At 37.2% G+C, this 18,760-nt stretch overlaps 1 protein-coding gene across 2 annotated transcripts in view; it reads left to right on the top strand.

Annotated features, from left to right (window-relative positions):
* The window catches only part of Trappc11 (trafficking protein particle complex subunit 11), a 38,010-nt gene that overhangs the window by 7,301 nt on the left and 11,949 nt on the right, over positions 1-18,760 (top strand). For both annotated transcript variants that reach the window (XM_051182386.1, XM_051182387.1), the window contains exons 6-23: positions 910-1,009; positions 1,364-1,437; positions 3,083-3,179; positions 5,787-5,920; positions 6,905-7,052; positions 8,498-8,591; positions 9,224-9,303; positions 9,405-9,483; positions 9,560-9,614; positions 9,898-10,043; positions 10,704-10,765; positions 10,885-11,017; positions 12,488-12,618; positions 13,004-13,159; positions 15,379-15,566; positions 15,673-15,821; positions 17,367-17,488; positions 17,962-18,081. In XM_051182386.1, coding sequence (XP_051038343.1) covers positions 910-1,009; positions 1,364-1,437; positions 3,083-3,179; positions 5,787-5,920; positions 6,905-7,052; positions 8,498-8,591; positions 9,224-9,303; positions 9,405-9,483; positions 9,560-9,614; positions 9,898-10,043; positions 10,704-10,765; positions 10,885-11,017; positions 12,488-12,618; positions 13,004-13,159; positions 15,379-15,566; positions 15,673-15,821; positions 17,367-17,488; positions 17,962-18,081 — 2,068 coding nt within the window. The remainder of the gene's footprint in view (positions 1-909; positions 1,010-1,363; positions 1,438-3,082; positions 3,180-5,786; positions 5,921-6,904; positions 7,053-8,497; positions 8,592-9,223; positions 9,304-9,404; positions 9,484-9,559; positions 9,615-9,897; positions 10,044-10,703; positions 10,766-10,884; positions 11,018-12,487; positions 12,619-13,003; positions 13,160-15,378; positions 15,567-15,672; positions 15,822-17,366; positions 17,489-17,961; positions 18,082-18,760) is intronic.

Genomic DNA, 18,760 nt, shown 5'->3' with positions numbered 1-18,760 from the left:
CTTACCAAGGCTACATAGTAAGACTTTGTCTATAAAGACGCAAATAAAATATTTGTTTTAAAATTTTTGACTTATCCTATTTTCCTCATATGTGGTAAAAATAATTTGTTTTGGTTTTTAGAGATAGAGTTTCTCTGTGTAGCCTTGGCTGTCCTGGAACTTGCTCTGTAGACCAGGTTGGCCTTAAACTCACAAAGATCCACCAGCCTGTGCTGGATTAAAGGCACACACCACCACTGCCCAGCGCTAAAAATCTTTTGAATGTAGGTTAAACTTTGTTTTATTCTGAGGAGGAGAACCTGCAGTCACCTGCTGTTGTCTGTGAATTCACTTTTTGTCATTGTCTGCACACTGACTCTGACAGGCACTTCCTTTCTCTGGAAGAGTGAGAATTGCTCAGATCTCTTCAGTGGTGCTCTTATAACCTCAGAGCTGTCCAGTGAAACGGGACTTCAATAACACCAATGTTATTTCTATCTCATTGGCCAATTGTTTCTAATCTCCCCATAAGTTTTCTTATTCTTTTAAACTCTAAATATTAGAAAGATAAAAAAGAGTGAAATACAATTCAATTTTAAATCTCTTTTCAGATGTTTTATAAAATTATAGTAGGGATGAAAGTATTCTTAAAGATCAGCTAATTTTTATAAAATACTAAGTTTTACATGTGTTGCTTCCTGTGTTGTAATTATTTTCAGAGGTGATGGAGAGGGCTTAATTGTAAACTTTTTTTTTTCCTAAAAATACACAGCTTCACTTTTCATCTTAATCATCAAGTAAAATAGACAGTGTTGGTCACAAATTTACTGTCAGTTCTTAACAAATACCATTCTTAAAAAGAGTTTGGCTTTGAATAACTGTACATGTATATATGCATATATAGATATTTGTATATATGTTTCTTAACAGGTTAGAAAATGCATTTTATGAGCATGCCCAGACCTATTACTACACTGAGATCAGAAGAGTGAAATCTCATAAAGAATTTTTGAATAAAACAACACACCAGGTACATCCAATAAGAACTAATAAAAAGCATTCAAAAGCAGATTATTCATTTCTGGTTTCTTCTTAGGTGATTCTTTAATTTTAATTTAAACAAAACTTTAAATTGTTTTAGTACATCAAAAGGTTTTTTAAGCTCTTAAAAGTGAATTTGTTTTTAAATTAGATTCTTTTGCCCTTAAAGTTAGTTTTAAACTCTTTTATCCATTAGAAGAGCTCCTGGGAGCTTGTTTTAGCTGTGTCCTTATTGGAATCATTTAACTTTGAATAATTTTCTTCATACCTTAACGTACCACAATAAATATCATTTTTCATCTTAAAAGTATGCATGTGATCATTCTTTAATCTTTCTTTTCAGCTTTTGTTTGTTAGGCATCAGTTCAAAATAGCTTTCTTCAGTGAGTTGAAACAAGATACCCAAAACGCTCTGAAGTAAGTGTCTGCTTTCAGATAAATCTTGGTTATCCTGATGCTTGTAATGCCATACTGATAGCCACATGTGAATCTCCGTCACCTTATTTTAAGATAGTCATGTTATATTCCGATATTTAATAAGTAGTTTCTTTCCATCTTAATGCTGGAAATAAGTTGTCACTAGTTAAACTAATTTAACTAAATTTTATGTTCTAAAGAAAAGTGTCATAATTGTCTTCACTTTTCTGTTTTTTATTTTTCTATTTGTATATTCAGTGAAATTCTTGAAACTAATGACATTAAATAGTCATTTATTCAATTCAAATAAGGTTTTATCATTAATTATCATACCATTTTCCATTTAAAGACCATACTTGGAGCCTTGAAGGTTAGTTGCAGGTGTGTTGACATGCTCAAACATTTTATTTCTCTGTTTGTACCAACCACAGTTTAATAAAACATGATTTCTTTGTGTGTTAGTTAGCTCAGATTTTTTGATAATGTAGAAAGGATTCAGTTATTTATATTATAGTTGAGGAGGAAATAACAATAGATCAAAATAATAGCTGGTTTAATGTAGTTTATTTTTATTGGTGGATGGGTGGCATCAGTTAAAACCTTCAGGTTTAGGTCTGCTATAAGAACTAATGCTATAGAGGAAACCATTTGCCGGAGAGGTAAGGATCCCCTTTTCCTATGGACAAGCTACTTTTTTTACTGCCTCCCATCTTTAGGCTGGTTTCTTTCCCTGTTCTCCTATACTGGATCCACTAAAGATATTTTCTGTCCTCTGCAGCCTCTATTCAAGATAACACTACTTAGTGAGCCTTTTTGTGTGTGCCTTTAAACCATTATTGCTGAAATTACTTCCCTATGAGAAACTTACAGTGGTATTTAAAAAGCAAAAAGACCTTTTCTGGACATGGTGGCATATCCTTATGTCTTGGGAAGCCAAAGCAGGAGGAATACAAGTTCAAAGCCAGACTGGCTGATAATCAATTCTAGGCTAGGCTGGGCTATCTAGTGAAACTGTCTCAAAAGTGCATACATACACAGACACACACATGTATGTTTATTAGCAATGCTTTCCTTTCTTTCTTTCTTCCTTTCTTTCTTTCTTTCTTTCTTTCTTTCTTTCTTTCTTTCTTTCTTTATTTCTTTCTTTCTGTCTTTATTTATTTATTTATATTTTGAGACAAGATCTCTCTATGTAGTCCTGGCTGTTTTGGAACCTACTATGTAGACCAGGTTGGCCTTGAACTCACAGAGATTCTTCTACCTTTGTCTCCTGAGTGCCGATATTAAAGGAATTGTGCTCAGCAAACAGTGTTTATTTTTTAGTGTAATTTTAGGTAACCATCCAGTTTACCCTTAGTTTTCAACTTGTTTCTACTTGTTATTGACTGGCTAGTTAAAGGCAGAAAGAACAGTGCACATGGGATGGGTCTTTTTGTTGTGAAGTTATTGATAGGTAATTTCTTAGAACACTGGAGATACATGCACACACACACACGCACACACACGCACACACACACACACAAGTGCTGTTATTGAGCTGTTGAGTGGTAAGAAATGTATAAATAGTTTCTGTTATAATATTGTTCTTAGGAATCTTAAACATTAATTTATATCATAATTAACTACCCTCTCTATATTTACTTAGGAATTATAGAACTGCCTATAACCTTGTACATGAATTGAGAGCCCATGAAACTAATATTCTGGAAATTAAGACCATGGCAGGATTTATAAACTACAAGGTATAGTTCTGCTTTGAAATAAAGGAGATTACCTTTTAAAATGCAAAAATCAAAATCAGTCTCTTGATCTGATGAAAAGGTGGTATTGGTTGAATTATGTTTGTCTTTTTAGTATCTTTTTACTCAAGAATGGCTTTGACTCTCAGCAGTGTCATGGTAATAGCTGTGTTCTGAGTTTATGGATAACTAATTATTGAGTCTTCATTGTGTGTTTGAGAGTAAGAGAAAGGGGTAGTGAGAAGAAAGCTTGCTGTTGTTGAATTTTAAAAGACGCAGCATATTGGAATTATGTAAGCTTTTCTTGACGTAATGACTCAGCCATAGGAAAGATTCATCTATTCATTTTAGTGGGTTTATTTTTGTTTTTTGAGACTGGGTCTTACTGTTGCATAAGGTGATCTTAAACTCCGGGGCTCAAGTGATCCTCTTGCCTTAGCCTGCTGAGTAGCCGAGCCTACAGTGCACGCCACCACTGCCGCCTCAGTCCACTTCAGGGAAGACGGCACTGCCGCTCGAGCATTTTAAAATCATATATTGTAGCAATAACCCTGTTTGTCCCATCCCTACCCTGTCACCGTTCCATCCTTGTATCATGACCTGTTCTCTTCTCCCCTGCTTCCTAACAGACAAGCAAGGCTGTTATTTGTTTTCCCATTCATCCCTCAACAATGTCTGACACTGGTGGGTGATGAGTAGTAGAGAATACTTTTAGTGAACACAAATTTAAAAATGGATATTTCCCTATCTGTCAGTCTTCTTCAGGAAATTTCTTTGCCAATTATGGTAATATGTCTGTAACTAAAAATCCATGATTACTTACTATATTTTCTAGTAGGAAAATATGGGAAATAAGCTAACAGTAGGTGATTGTTTCTATAAATTGTAGTGGGATATTAATAACTATACATTATGAATTTGGCAGCTCCATTAATTAAGATGAAGTGTGGTAGCCATGTGACTTAGTTTGGTTTCATAACTAAAAGCAACTTGGGGAGGAAAGGGTTGATTTGGCTTAAATGTCTCAGGTCCCAATCTATTGAGGGAAGCCAAGGTAGGAATCTGGGGTCAGAGGTCATGTAGGAGTGCCACTTACTGGCTTGCTCAACATGGCTTGCTTAGCCTGCTTTCTGACAGCACTGAGGACCACCAGCCCAGGAGTGGCTGGATCCTTGTCACATCAGTTATTAGTCAAGAAAATGCCCTGCAGGTTTGCCTAGTGTTGATCTGATGGTGGCATTGCTTTATTTAAGATGTCCTCTGGTGTCCATTTGATAAAAACCAATTGGTGCTGGTCGTTGGTGGTTCACGCCTTGAATCCCAGCACTCAGGAGGCAAAGGATGGTGGGTCTCTGTGAGTTCGAGGCCAGCCTGGTCTATAGAGCGAGTTCCAGGACAGGCTCCTGAAACGCTGTCCTGAAAAACCAAACCAAACCAAAAACAAACAAACAAACAAACAAAAACAAAAACAAAAAAAAACCCAACTAGCATATTAAGGTATTAGAGGAAGAAAGTAAGGTGTAAATCAGCATAGTAAGCATGATGTCACTTGGTAAATATACACACACTTACTTGTCTGTAGATTGTATTGCCCCTATGTTAAACATTGCCTGTGAAAAGAAAAATCATATGAGTGAAGGACACAGATGGTTAATAACCTTATTTTGGGCTGGGTTGCTGGCTCAGTGGGTAAAGTGCTTGCTGCCCAAGCATGACTATAGTTTGGATCCCCAGGACACCTGTTAAAGCTGGGTGTGGGGCAGATCTGTAACTCTAACTCTAGTACTGGCTGGGGTGGGGTGGATAGGGCACAGACAGGCAGATCCTGGAGGCTTGCTGGCTGGCTTGTAGCTGCCATTGTGAACTTCATGTTCAGTGATAGACTGGGTCTCCTAAGTGAAACAGAGACCAATAGAGGGAGATATATAAAGTTTTCTTCTAGTTTCCACATATGCACACAGGTACACATGCACACCCCCACATACATACACGCACGCATGCATACACACACACACACACATACACACACGTGAAGCACACAAAGATTTGTTTTTATATATTTCTTTGTACCTAAAAAATAAAATTGAAAGTTGTTGTAAGCATATGGAAGTACATTTAGGCTTTATTTCTGCTGGGTTTCTGCTTACCCTCAGTTTGTGTAGATTGTACCATTTGGAAACAATGTATGTCTAGTGTTCCAGAAAGAAGTTTTTTTGAAATTTTCTGTAACCCTCATTGATGTATGGGCAATTAAACATGACCTTGATTATACAGTAGAAATGTTTACATTTCTGACAATGTCAGTCTTTCCTTCATAAATTCCCATTGTAAATATTATAGCCCATTGTTATCTTGTTCTTTTGTTATGATTTTTAAAATTTTGTATTTTGAAAAGCTGTTCTATTGCCTAGGACAAATTCAGTGTACTGAGTTACTGTATTTCACTTCTCAGAGTGTTCAAATGAGGAGAATCATACAGAGAAATAGAGCTGGGAATTGTATAGTCTTTTAAAGTTACTCTTGAAGTTTGTTTTTTAAATTATATCAATGTGTCATTAGACTTCTCCCTTATTTGGGAATTGATTTTTTTTTTTTTTTACATGTTTTTAGATTTGTAGGCTGTGTTTTCAGCACAACACCCCATTGGATGCCATTGCTCAGTTTCGAAAACACATTGACTTGTGTAAGAAAAAAATTGGAAGTGCAGAGCTGTCATTTGAACATGCTGCGTGGATGTCTAAACAGTATGTTTAAGTTGCATTTTCTTCATATTTTAAAAATAGAATGTTGGGTTTGAGGAGTTGGCATTAGCAAAGGCTTTGGTTCTATACAGAATTAAGTGGCTCTTTTCCTTATTAAGTAGGGTTTTCATGATATACCCTAGGTGTGTATTCAGGAATAGTATATGTTGATTGGTATGATTTCTTAATAGAAGTCAGGTAATTTATGGTACCGTTTTTTACATTCAGCATGTATTCGTTAGGTTTGTTTGTATCCTGAAAAATAGAAAAAGAGCACAAAACAAAATCCTTGCTTCATGGAGCTTAGAGTCTGTCTTAGTCAGAGTTTCCATTGCTATGATAAAACACCATGAACACAGCAGCTTGGGGAGGAAAGGCTTTGTGTCATCTGACACTTGCAGGTCATAGGCATCACTGAGGGAGGTCAGGGCAGGAACTCAGGGCAGGAACTGAAGCATCGACCATGGTTTACTTCTCGTGTCTGCTCAGTCTATTTATCACGCATTCAGGGCCGCCTGCCTGGGAATGGCATAGTGGGTAAGCCCTTTTGCATCAATCATTAATCAAGAAAATGCACTACAGACTTATCTACAGACCATCATATAGAAACATTTTCTCATCTGAGGATCCTCTCCCAGATAACTCTAGTTTGTGTCAAATTAACATGAAGAAAAGACCAACCAGGACAGTGTTTAGGTAAAAATGGCCAAAATAGTTACTTCCAGAAACTGGGACATAATTAAAGAGTTAGGATGATGTTAAGGATCTAATATAATAATGCAGTCATGGACTTGAATTGTCACAGATGATTTAAATAAAAAACTTGTTTGTAACTTGTCTCTACTGTATATTATTGTTTCCAAATAAATTAGCAGTTATTCAATAGTTGAGCTTATGGTTTCCAGAATGAATACTTACTAGAAGCAAGGTGCTTTTTCATTCGCTTTACTATCCATTCTTTTTATTCTTTGGTTTGTTTTCTTTAAGATTCCAGGCCTTTGGAGATTTATTTGATGAAGCCATTAAGTTGGGGTTGACCGCCATTCAAACACAGAATCCTGGCTTTTACTATCAACAGGCAGCTTACTATGCGCAGGAGCGGAAACAGCATGCCAGAGCCCTCTGTAATCATGATGTAAGTCCTGGCCTGCCTCACTTCGCACTCAGGACACGGTTAACCCTGCCTTGAGAGAAGCTAGGGATCATGGTATTAAATTTTAATTTGTCTTTGGATATCTTTTGGACTGTTACGACTTTTCAGTTTTAACCCAAGCATTCTATTTTTAAACCTAGTTGAGCAGAGTATTATATTAAAAATAAAATTTTTAAGATTTGGCTTATTGTACTTCAAATATAGTATTTTAATAGATGATTAGAACTAGGATTTGTAAAGAACATGTGGAATGGGGCATTAACAAATATGATTCAATAGAGTATAAAGTAAATTGTAGAACTTTAAACCTAAGCATAATCTCTTGACACAAAATTTCATTTTTAGGATGATAGATCCTAAGAGTAAGTACCAATCTTTAGTTATGAAGTTCTCATAGGCTCATTGGCTGCAAAATAAAATAGGAATTCTTTTTCTTAAAGATTTATTTACTTTTGCCTGCATGCATGTCTGTGTCAGAGGGCCAGATCCCCTGGAACTGAATATAGACAGTTGTAAGCTGTGGGTGTTGGGAATGGAAGGAACTCAGGCCCTCTGGAAGAGCAGCCATTCAGCCATTAACTGCTGAGCCATTCAGCCCTGTAAAATAGAAATATTAAAAAGCTTTGTTAAAATATATAACAGGAGGGAAACATGAGAAAGCAAATATTGAGAAGAATTTAGTGTTAAAGTGGTATTTATTTAAATGGAAGAACAGGTTGAGAAATTATGCTGATTGGTTACAACTTGATGTGCTACAATAGAGAATAATGTATAAATTCTTAACAAGTGGCAGTAGAGCTATTAGTAATTGGAATTTTATATTTTCCCTTTTGGGTGTTTTAAAATATTTTAATAATGTAGTTATATTACATTTTGGTTTTAGACACAAAAAGAAAATGTATTATAAATATGTTCTTTCTAGTACTGAAAAATACCCTTCCCAATGCTACCAGAACTAATACGGAAGTAATAATGAAGAAAAGAGAAAAATGGCTCTGTTTTTCAGGACTCTATATAAACACATATAATGGTTGATATTTGTGAAATCAGCATCAGAACCAGTGGTTTCAGTTTTTATAAAAGGTTTTTGGGGTTTGTTTTTTTGGTTGTTTTCTTTTGTTTGTTTGTTTTGGTTTTTGAGACAGGTTTCCCTATGCAGCTCTGCCTGTTCTGGAACTTGCTCCTCAGGCTGGCCTTGAATTCACAGAGATCCATCTGCTTCTGTCTTCCAAGTACTGGGATCAAAGGCACTTCAGCTTTATAGGATTTCTAAATGTTAGTAAACATGTTAAAATAAAATGGTGCCATTTAAACAATTGTTTGATGTTTATATACTCATGGATATTTCTTTATTCAATCAAAGATTGGCCAAGAGTTGATTTGGGGTAGATTCCATAAATTCTTAGATCTGTTCTTTTTTATTTCAGGCTTCTGTGATGTACCCCAGTCCTGATCCCTTAGAAACACAAACAGGTGTTCTTGACTTCTATGGACAGAGGCCCTGGAGACAAGGAATCCTAAGTAAGTAATTTCCTTCCTTTTCATCTCAGCCTCAAGAAGACAGAGATAGCTCTCACACTGTCTAGTAATTAATGGAGCCATGGAAAAAGTATATTGGAATAAGTATATATGCTTTTTAAACTTTCTTTATAAACTGTGTTTGTTTGTTTTAAGATTTGTGCTCTTAGTTTTTAGAATGGTTTCTTTCATTATATATTAGAGTAACTTACAGTCAGAGGTATTGATGTGATTGAAATATTTGAGTATTAAGCATTTAACTGATGATTTATTTAACATTTTTAAATGGCATTACCATGTATTGCCTTTAAAAGAGTTTATGTTTGTCTTTTTGCATTCAGTGCACATTTGATTTGAGCAGCCTCTGTGGTTCTTGCACCTTAAGTGCTACTCAATCACATCATCCATAGTGTGTGACAATGTCAAAGGGGAGCCCTGGGCAGCTGGGAAGAGAACGCCTGGGCTAGGAACGTTCTCTGCAGAACAGAGACTCAGAGAACTCTCAGTGTTTTTAGGACTCCAGAATGTTCACACATTGTCTTAAATGCACTCTGTATTGAAGTGGAGGCTTCGAGGAGCTTGTGTGAAGAGCACTATTAAATGAGCTAAGATGGGTTGCTTCTTGTCGTACTTAGGCTTTGATCTTTCTGACCCTGAAAAAGAGAAAGTGGGGATTCTTGCCATTCAGCTGCTGGAAAGGAGTGTTGTCCACTCTGTGAGTTGCTCCCCTGCCCCGATATAGACTATTTGGGCACTATTCTAGTCAACAGGAGCTGGTTTTTATTTCAACACCCCACACCTTTTCTTTTCTAACAGGAGATAATAATCAGTCTTCTGAGCAATGCTGTCGCACAGTTCAAGAAGTACAAGTGTCCCCGGATGAAAAGCCACCTAAGTATGTGCCCCACCACACCGTGTCCTGTGCTGGTTGGAGTAATGTTCAGTTACTTAAGCCTTCTTTTCCTTTGCAGTGGTTCAGATGGGAGAGGAGTACTATTATGCAAAGGATTATACCAAAGCTTTGAAGTGAGTGAAACTTGCTGTTTATTTTCACAAGTATTCTGAGACTGGAATAGACATTTATATTGAAGGATTTGTTATTATCATGTCCATTTTTATTAAATTTTAGTTATGTGATAATTTCTCGTGTCCTCTGCTGGCATAATCGTTCCTTAAGATTTTAGGTAACTTCACGTTTAACCAGATGTGAACAGTAGCTGTTAAAGCATGCCAGTAGGACTTTTTGTATATACATAGTGAGAAAGCACATGGCGTTCTCCAGGCACTTTCTACTTTCTCCTCCTCTTAGGCTGCTGGATTATGTCATGTGCGACTACCGGAGTGAAAGGTGGTGGACTCTGCTCACATCTATATTGACAACAGCTCTGAAGTGTTCCTACCTCATGGCCCAGTTAAAGGATTACATTACTTATTCTCTAGAACTCCTTGGAAGAGGTAACTTGATGGTTTTTCTGTAAAAGTCCAACCCTTGCAATTGTTTGCATCATTAATCTTTTTTAAATTGGAATAATAGTTTGTCAAATATTTATAAGTATTTTGTGCTGGGCATGGTGGTGTATACCTTTTTCCCAGGAAGCAGAAACAGATGGATCTCTAAGTTCAAGGCCAGTGTGGTCTACAGAGTGAGTTTGAAATCAGCCAGGTTTATATAGAGACTCTGCCTCAAAAAAAAAAAAAAAAAAAAAAAAAGTACTTTTATTATATAAAATTCACTATGCTTAGTCATCTTAGAAGTATGTGCTCAAAATATGTTAAGGTTCCTCAGGGTAAAGTACTTGCTTGATCTCAACCTCAGCACCCTTGTGTATTCCAGGAATAGTGGGCCTGTGTGTAAGCCCAGTAGTAGGGCTGTGGACACAGGAAGATCCCTCAGGCTGGCTTACTAGTCAGTCAATCATAATTGGTGACCTCCACACCAATGAGTGACCTTGTGTTAAAGGAGGTACACACGTGAAGAGCATATTTTGGCAGGGCAGAAGAGGTGGCTCAGTTCCCATCATGCACCCTTGGACAGTTATAGTTGCCTATGACCCCACAAGTAGGGTGACGGACTGCCTGCCTGTGTTACAGTTCTGTTTTCTTTCCCTTTCACAGCTTCAACTCTGAAAGATGACCAGAAATCTCGGATAGAAAAGAACCTCATGAACGTTTTAATGGTGGGTTGTTAATTCTTCCTAGAAAGTATACTGTATGTACACATCATAAGTGTACACAGATCTGCGTCTGTATGTGTTTTTTCCCAGCTAGTTGAGCAAATTTGGAACTCTCATTGCAGAATGAAAGCCCTGACCCTGAACCTGATTGTGATGTCTTAGCTGTGAAGACTGCTCAGAAGCTGTGGGCTGATCGAGTCTCTCTGGCCGGAAGCAATGTTTTCACCATAGGCGTACAGGACTTTGTGCCATTTGGTGTGTAGCGAACATCCACAGTGTTCAGAGAAACTTTTGTCTGAAGTGAATAGATGCAGAATAGTAAATATGAAAGGTTGTCAGAGTACAGCCATCTTGTGGCTAATCTTGAATTCTTATTTTTCTCGTCATGTTATAACAATAAGCTATCAAATATTTTGTTTTAAAATCAAGTATTTACTGAACAAATATGTGAGTGACGAAAACCTTTGTTTCTTTTACTGTTTCCTTAAAACACCACAAGGAAACATTTTTCAGTTTTGTCCTGTTTCTTTTTTAAAAACTATGCTTTATTTTATGCATAACAATATAGTTTACATCAGTGGTTCTTAACCTTCCTAATGGTGCAGCCCCTGGTACTGGTACAGTTCCTCAGGTTGTGGTGACCCCCAACCATAAAATTATTTTTGTTGCTGCTTGATAACTATAAGTTTGCCTTTATGAATCATAAGGTAAATATTTGATATGCAGGATAGCTGATATGTGAACCCAAAGTGGTTGTGACTCACAGGTTGAGAACCACTGATTTACATATAAAATAATGCTATAAAATAATAGCATGATTTCATGTTGTATGCATTTGTTATGGTGACCCACTGAGAATAAATGAATTGAAAATTTTTTTGTACTGGGAGGAGGGGTTTTACAATTTGAAATTTTCCACTGCTTAAATACTTCTATTAATTTATTAAAATATACTTTGCTTATTTGTAATTCATGTTGGAAAAATATCTATTTAAAAGTTTTATGCTTTATTGGGCTTGAGAGATGGCTCAGCCATTAAAGGCTAGGCTCACAACCCAAAGTGTGTTTTATTGTCTAGGAAGGTGTAATTCAAAGTGGCTTCTTTTCCTTTTAAGTTTTGCATCAACATTTAAAATTAATTTAAAGCTAAAAATGCTTATGAAGTTGGACCATGGTGGTGTATACCTTTAATGCTAGCACTCAAGAAGCAGGGGCAGATAGATCTCTTTTGAGTTTGAGGCCAGCCTGGTTTACAGAGTTAAGTTCCAGGACAGCCAGTGCTACACAGAAAAAAACCCTATCTCAAAACAAACAAACAAACAAACAAACAAGCAAACAAAAGTGTTGTTTTTTAAATGTTTGTTTAATCTTTGTTTATTAATCAGAGAGAGTTGTGTTTGTGTTTGCTGGGCAGCTGCAATCTGTGAGGACACTGTAAGTAAGAAGGCAGTAAGAATGCAAACAAGGGGCTGGACAGATGGCTCAAGTGCTTGAAAGCTCTTCCAGGGGGCCTAAGTTTAATTCCCAGCACCCACATGGCAACTCAAAACTGTAATTCCACTTCCACGGGATCAGACATCCATGGCAAAACACCAATGCACATAAAATAAAAATAAATTAATTTTAAAAATGCAGATGAGCTGTTTCTGTAAAGGTAACTCCTAGGACAATGTATACTTGAGTGTCTGGCACTGTTTGACTCCATCCTTCTTGTTTGACTTCTAGTACAATGCAAAGCCAAGTTTCATGCGCCAAGCTTTCATGTGGATGTTCCTGTTCAGTTTGATGTTTATCTGAAGGCTGACTGTCCACACCCCATCAGGTTTTCTAAGCTCTGTGTCAGCTTTAACAATCAGGTAGCGTATCACTTACTATGTTTCCACTGTGTGTGTATGTATATGTATATATTGTAGTTCTCAGGAAACTGTAACTTGAATTTAGTCAATTTTAGATCTTACTGATTTTATAGCTATAGCAAGTGACTTTTGGCCAGGCTTATTTAAAAATCAGGGTACTTGTATTTCCACATGTCTTGCAATCCAAATATGCTTTTCTTACTCTTAATTTTTATTTTCATTCCAGGATTAAGAAAGCCAAGAATAATAATCTTAATTTTTATACTGTGTGACTTGAATTCCAAATAAGATATATTCAGTGTGAATATATCCCCAGTGATCAGTGTCAGCGAAAGCTCCATTGTTTGGTGCTTGCAATTGATAACTCTGTTCACCTCTCTTTAAGGCGTATAACCAGTTCTGTGTATTAGAAGAAGCATCCAAAGCAAGTGAAGTCTTAGAAAATCTGACTCAAGGAAAGATGTGCTTAGTTCCAGGCAAAACAAGAAAATTGTTATTTAAATTTGTTGCAAAAACTGAAGACGTGGGTAAGAAAATTGAGGTTAGTTATGAAATTTGCTTAAATATAATGTCACTAACAAAAGCAGCATGTTTATGTTAAAAATTTAAATAATATAATAGTTTGGTAGCTTTCCTTCCATATGTTCTTCATCAACATATTTGTACTTTAAAGTGATTTAATTAAAGAATTGGGCTCAATGGATATAGTTCAGTGGTAGAATGAATGCTTCCTAGTATCAACAAGGTCCTGGATCCAACCCCTAAAACAACAGGAATATACTGTACTCTAATCCTAGCTTTTTTCACTCAGGGGTGCAATTAAACATTGTTTGCTTGTAATCTTGTAATACAGGAGCTTGATCTCTATTTTTTCTTTTCTTTCTTTCTTTCTTTCCTTTTTTTTTTTTTTTTTTTTTTTTTTTTTGAGGTAGGGTTTCTCTGTGTAGACCTGGCTGTCCCGGAACTCACTCTGTAAACCAGGCTGGCCTCTGCCTCCTGAGTGCTGAGATTGTAAGTGTGAACCACCACCACCTGGCCCAATCTCATTTTTCTCTTCCTTCCTTCCTTTCTTCCTTCCTTCCTTTTTTTTTTTTTTTTTTTTTTTTTTTTTTTTGATTTTCAAGTCAGGGTTTCTTTGTGTAGCTTTGTAGACCAGGTGGGCCTTGACTCACAGAGACCACCAGCCTCTGCCTCCAGAGTGCTGAGATTAAAGGCATGTGCCACCACCTGACCCAATCTCATTTTTTTAATGAGTAAATTGTCAGTTAAGGAGTTTTCAAAAATTTGTATTATATAATACAATTTAAATTATAGGACCTGATTTAGAGTTTTATGTTTTTAATGTCCCAACATTGCAGTTTGCATATATTTAAAGAAAATGAAGACAAATCAACATTTTGACAGATTGATATAGTATAGGCAGCTATATGATGAAAATGATATGTTGTATGCACTCTGGAGCCAACTGTGTTTGCTTCAGTTCTAGCTCTGTAGTTTGAGAGGTCCTAGGCATGCTAACCTCTTTGTCTCAGTGCATTTATCTGTGAGATGGGATGCCGATAATAGTGCCTTGGACTGTGGGGTTCCGTCAGTCCATGTCGGTGCTGACAGTGTTTGCTTCATGCTAAGTGCTCACTGAGTGCTTGTTTTCTATAGTTTGTAAGAGAGTGGTTAGCTATGATAAACCCAGGGACCATAGTTAAAGTGCATGTACAAAAGGTTACTACTAACATTTCATAGAAATCTCTGTAATTGAATTTCTTATTGACTAATATCCAACATTTTCAGTTTCTTCCATTTGAAAGTCCTTTGTGATTTGACCAAATCCCTAGATGTTTGCTACTCCAGTTGGCAGTGTGAACCTGGGAGAGAAGGGCCTAAAATGAAGCAGACTAAATCCTTATTCAGTAGCCACCTGTATTCAGAGCATCAGGCAGTTTATACCCTGAATGTTAAGACTTGTCACCAAGTAAAGTTGTCATGAGTTCAAGCTGTATACAATGGCAAGGACAAGCTGAATGTGGCAAAAACATGTTTTTCCATAGAGGCAAATAAACAAATAGCAGTAGTCAGTTGCAATGAATGATCTAAAGGAAACTCAGTTCTATCTGCTACACTTGGGAGGGGGGGCACAAAAGTGTAATCCAAGAACAATATGGTGGCTTTGAAGAAACTGAGCTCACAATACTCTTGTCTAGTTTTGAGTTTTCTCACAAGCATTCAGAATTCCCCTGGCACAATTCCATCCTTAGACTATGTTCTGCCACCTAGAACTGTATTTTGTTTTTTACTTGGTATCTGAGGAAACCTCTTATTATAATTAATACTTCTATGTTGAGTCCTTTTGTTAATGGATTTGTTTGAAAGTAATATTCAGCTAATATGACATTTTATTACTAATAAGTGCTTCCAGCAGAAATGTTTGTGGGATTAGACACTAGGTTATAAATGTATCAGTGGTACGTCCTTATTTCCATCGGTGTCCACCAATGATCAATCTGCTGTCAAGTTCTGTGCCAGGTGCTGGCATCATATCTATACATTTGTACATCACATATATACATCATACCTATATATGTCTATACATTACTTGGAAGTTTGGGGTATGGTCAGTGCCTGGCTGGGGTTAGAGTCTGTTCTTTTTCATCCTGCATGTGACTAGGTGAACATTAGGTATAATAGTCACAACTGTGATGTTGTTGACAGGGACGATGATAAGTAGATATGTGATGGTATTTCTGGTTCACCTTTTTTTTACAGATTACTTCTGTGGATCTGGTTCTGGGCAGTGAGTCGGGCAGGTGTGTGGTTTTGAGCTGGCAGGGTGGAGGAGGAGATGCAGCTTCCTCCCAGGAAGCCCTGCAGGCCGCAAGGTCTTTCAAAAGGCGACCAAAACTTCCCGACAATGAAGTTCATTGGGACAGCATCATAATCCAGGCAAGCACAATGTAAGTGTGCTTTGAAAACAGATCAGAGATTGTCTTATTTCCATTAAATACTGTGCTCTATTACGTTATTTCTTTAAGATGCTTATTGAGCTGTTTCTTTTTAAAGGATCATTTCAAGAGTCCCAAACATTTCTGTACATCTGCGACATGAGCCTCCAGCCCTTATGAATGAGATGTATTGTTTGGTTGTAACTGTTCAGTCCCACGAAAAGTCCCCAATCAGGGATGTGAAGCTCACTGCTGGCTTAAAGCCAGGTAAGTATTCATTCTGTAAATTTGATCAGCATCAGTGTATTACATTGGTGTAAAAGTCACTGTGTTTCTTTGTGTTGCTGAAATTTACCATCCTAATACATTAAAAAATATGGTTATATTATACATGGTTTTAATGTGGATTTCTCCCTTTATGTCTTTTGATAATTACTTATTACTTGCAGTTTATATTTTACTATGGAAATTGTGCTACATGAAAAGCAAATTTGAATAATTTTCTTAAATTTTTTTGTTGTATTAAATTTTACTAATTTTGGGGTGGGTTGCATGTACCATAGAATATATGTGGAAGTCGGAGGACAACTTGTGGGAGTTGATTCTCTCCTTCAGTCACGTGTGTTTGGGGGATTAAACTCAGGTCATTGGGATTGGTAGCAGGTACTTTTATCTGCTGACCCATTGAGCAGTTTTCTTACACAAGGTAAAAATGGATAATAAAGCATTGGAGATAGCTTACAACATCAATAACACATTTGACCTTCTAACACACACACACACAATGTAGTGGTTGTGCAAGATATTTTAGAAACAATAGACTTGAAGTTGGCCATTTGAGAGCAATCATCAAAGCCAATGCTTTCAGATCTATACGAAAAGTTACCAAGGAACTCATCATGGACTGTTGTGTGGTAGTCAGCATTTGAGGCAAGTGAAAAAGTGCATATGTAGATGCCTCCATGAGCTGACCGAAAAGAAAACAATTATCATTCTCAACTGTCGCTCTCTTATTTTGTACAATAGCGAACTGTTTTTCTGACCAGATGGTAAAGTGGGAGCAAATGGATTGTATAACAGATGGCAGTGACCAGCCCAGTGGCTGGATCAAGAGGCAGCAAAGACAGACTTGCACCAGAAAGTTCACCAAACAGTGCCAAAAAAATGTGGCTGTCCTCTGTCCTGCTGCTGGTTTGACTCAGTGCAATGTTTGGTGTCCCTGCAAAACCATCAGTGTGAGCATCATGTGTACCAATCAGTGAAATGCATTGAGAACCGCAGTGCCTGCTGCTGGTATCAAATGGAAAACCCCATTCTCCACAACACTGACTGCGTCTTACCTCTGATGCTTCTGACATTAAATGGGTTGGGCTGTGAAATGCTGTCCCATCCACCGTCTTTACCTGGCCTCTTGCCCACTGATACTCCTTTAAGCATCTCTACAACTTTTTACCAGGAAAACACTTCTACAGCCAGCAGGGAATAAATGATTGTCAGGAATTTGTTCAATCCCTAAGCATAGATTTTTATACTGTAAGAATAAAACTTTTTCATTGTCAAGCATATATCGATTATAGTATCTCCACTTTGATTATAGTATCTCCAACTTTGATTCATAAAGATGTTTGAGCCCAGTTACAGTGAATTAAAATGTACAGTCTATAACCACAATTCCCTTTGCACCAACATAGTAACAAGGTAAACACCATTGCGTCAATGATAGGATATTTGTTTAAAAGATGGTATAGTGCCTTCACATAGTATTGACTATTATGATAATGTCCTAAAAGGCCACTGTATCAACCTTCACAGGGCAGGATGCCAACCTAACTCAGAAAACTCACGTGACTCTTCATGGAGCCGAGCTGTGTGATGAGTCCTATCCAGCTTTACTCACTGACATTCCTGTGGGAGACTTGCATCCTGGACAGCAGGTGAGCATGGTCAGCAGGGGCTGGAGAGGACATTAGTTGGGCTGTAGTTCTAAAATAACATAGCAGAACACTGGAAAAGTGACTGCTGTCAAAAATCTCTCACACATTTTGCATATTTAAGTATGTAAAATGTCATAGTCAATTTTTATGCATAGTCAATTTTAGAACAAGTAGCCCTGAAATGAACTGCTTGTTGTTGGCGAAATCACTGGTGGCTGTAACTGCAATAACTTCTCAGTCAACTTGTGTTTCTTGGGAAATTGACAGGGAATGATAAAAGATGGAGGATTATGTCACTGAGAGCTGGATTGCTCAGGGTTCTTTGGTGGCTGGTGGAAGGGTTTTCATTAGTCACATCAGTTACACTGTAACAACCTATATAAAGTAACTAGAAATCTCTAAATGGGAACATTGACTTAGACTATTGGAGGAAGTCTCTGAAACATTAAATTACAATGCTTACTGTGTTACAGCTAGAAAAAACAGTGTATGTTCGCTGTGGAACAGTGGGCTCCAGAATGTTCCTTGTGTATGTTTCTTACCTGATCAATACAACTGTGGAAGGAAAAGAAATTGTTTGCAAGTGTCACAAGGTATTTTTTTTCATGACTGAAACATGTATAAAACATTTGTATTTGTGTTACTTTTTGATCTTGGCAGTAACATCATCTTATTGGTTGGTCTTTCATCCTGGCAGAAACAAAGGCCCAGGAATTGGGATTATGCTGTGGGTTTTGTAGAGGTTGTGGGCCATGGGCTGTTTGTAAGAGAAAAGGTTGTTGAAAGGCTAAGAGAGGCTTCCTAGTTGAGAAAAAGGCCAGTAATACTCAGGGATTTCACATAGCCTGGTGTGGTTCAGAGCCTCTCAGACAGGACTTAGGAGATGCTAGGAGATGCCAACCCCACGTTTTATGTGAACCATCATTTTTGTTTTGATTTGTTTTTTTGAGACAGGCTTTCTCTGTGTAGCCCTGGCTGTCCTGGAACTTATTAAGTCGAGAGATCTGCCTGCCTTTGCCTGCTGAGTGCTAGTAGTACAGGGTATACCACCATGCCCAGCTTACACTATCTTATTTAATTCTTACCACCTCTGAGCATTATGAAACTGAGACCTAGAGTCTAGGTTTATGTGTGTGACTTTCCTAAAGTCATATGATAAATATCTGTCTGGCATTACAGCCTGAACTTCTAACCAACACAACTGTCTTCCATTTATATGTCTTTATTTTATACATGTGTGTACATACACATACATATGTGCTTAACATAAGG

The sequence above is a fragment of the Phodopus roborovskii genome, unplaced genomic scaffold (genome assembly GCF_943737965.1).
Source record: "Phodopus roborovskii unplaced genomic scaffold, PHOROB, whole genome shotgun sequence".
NCBI lineage: Eukaryota > Metazoa > Chordata > Mammalia > Rodentia > Cricetidae > Phodopus > Phodopus roborovskii.
Note: the sequence above shows the minus strand (reverse complement) of the source record. Positions and strands in the feature narration are given on the sequence as shown.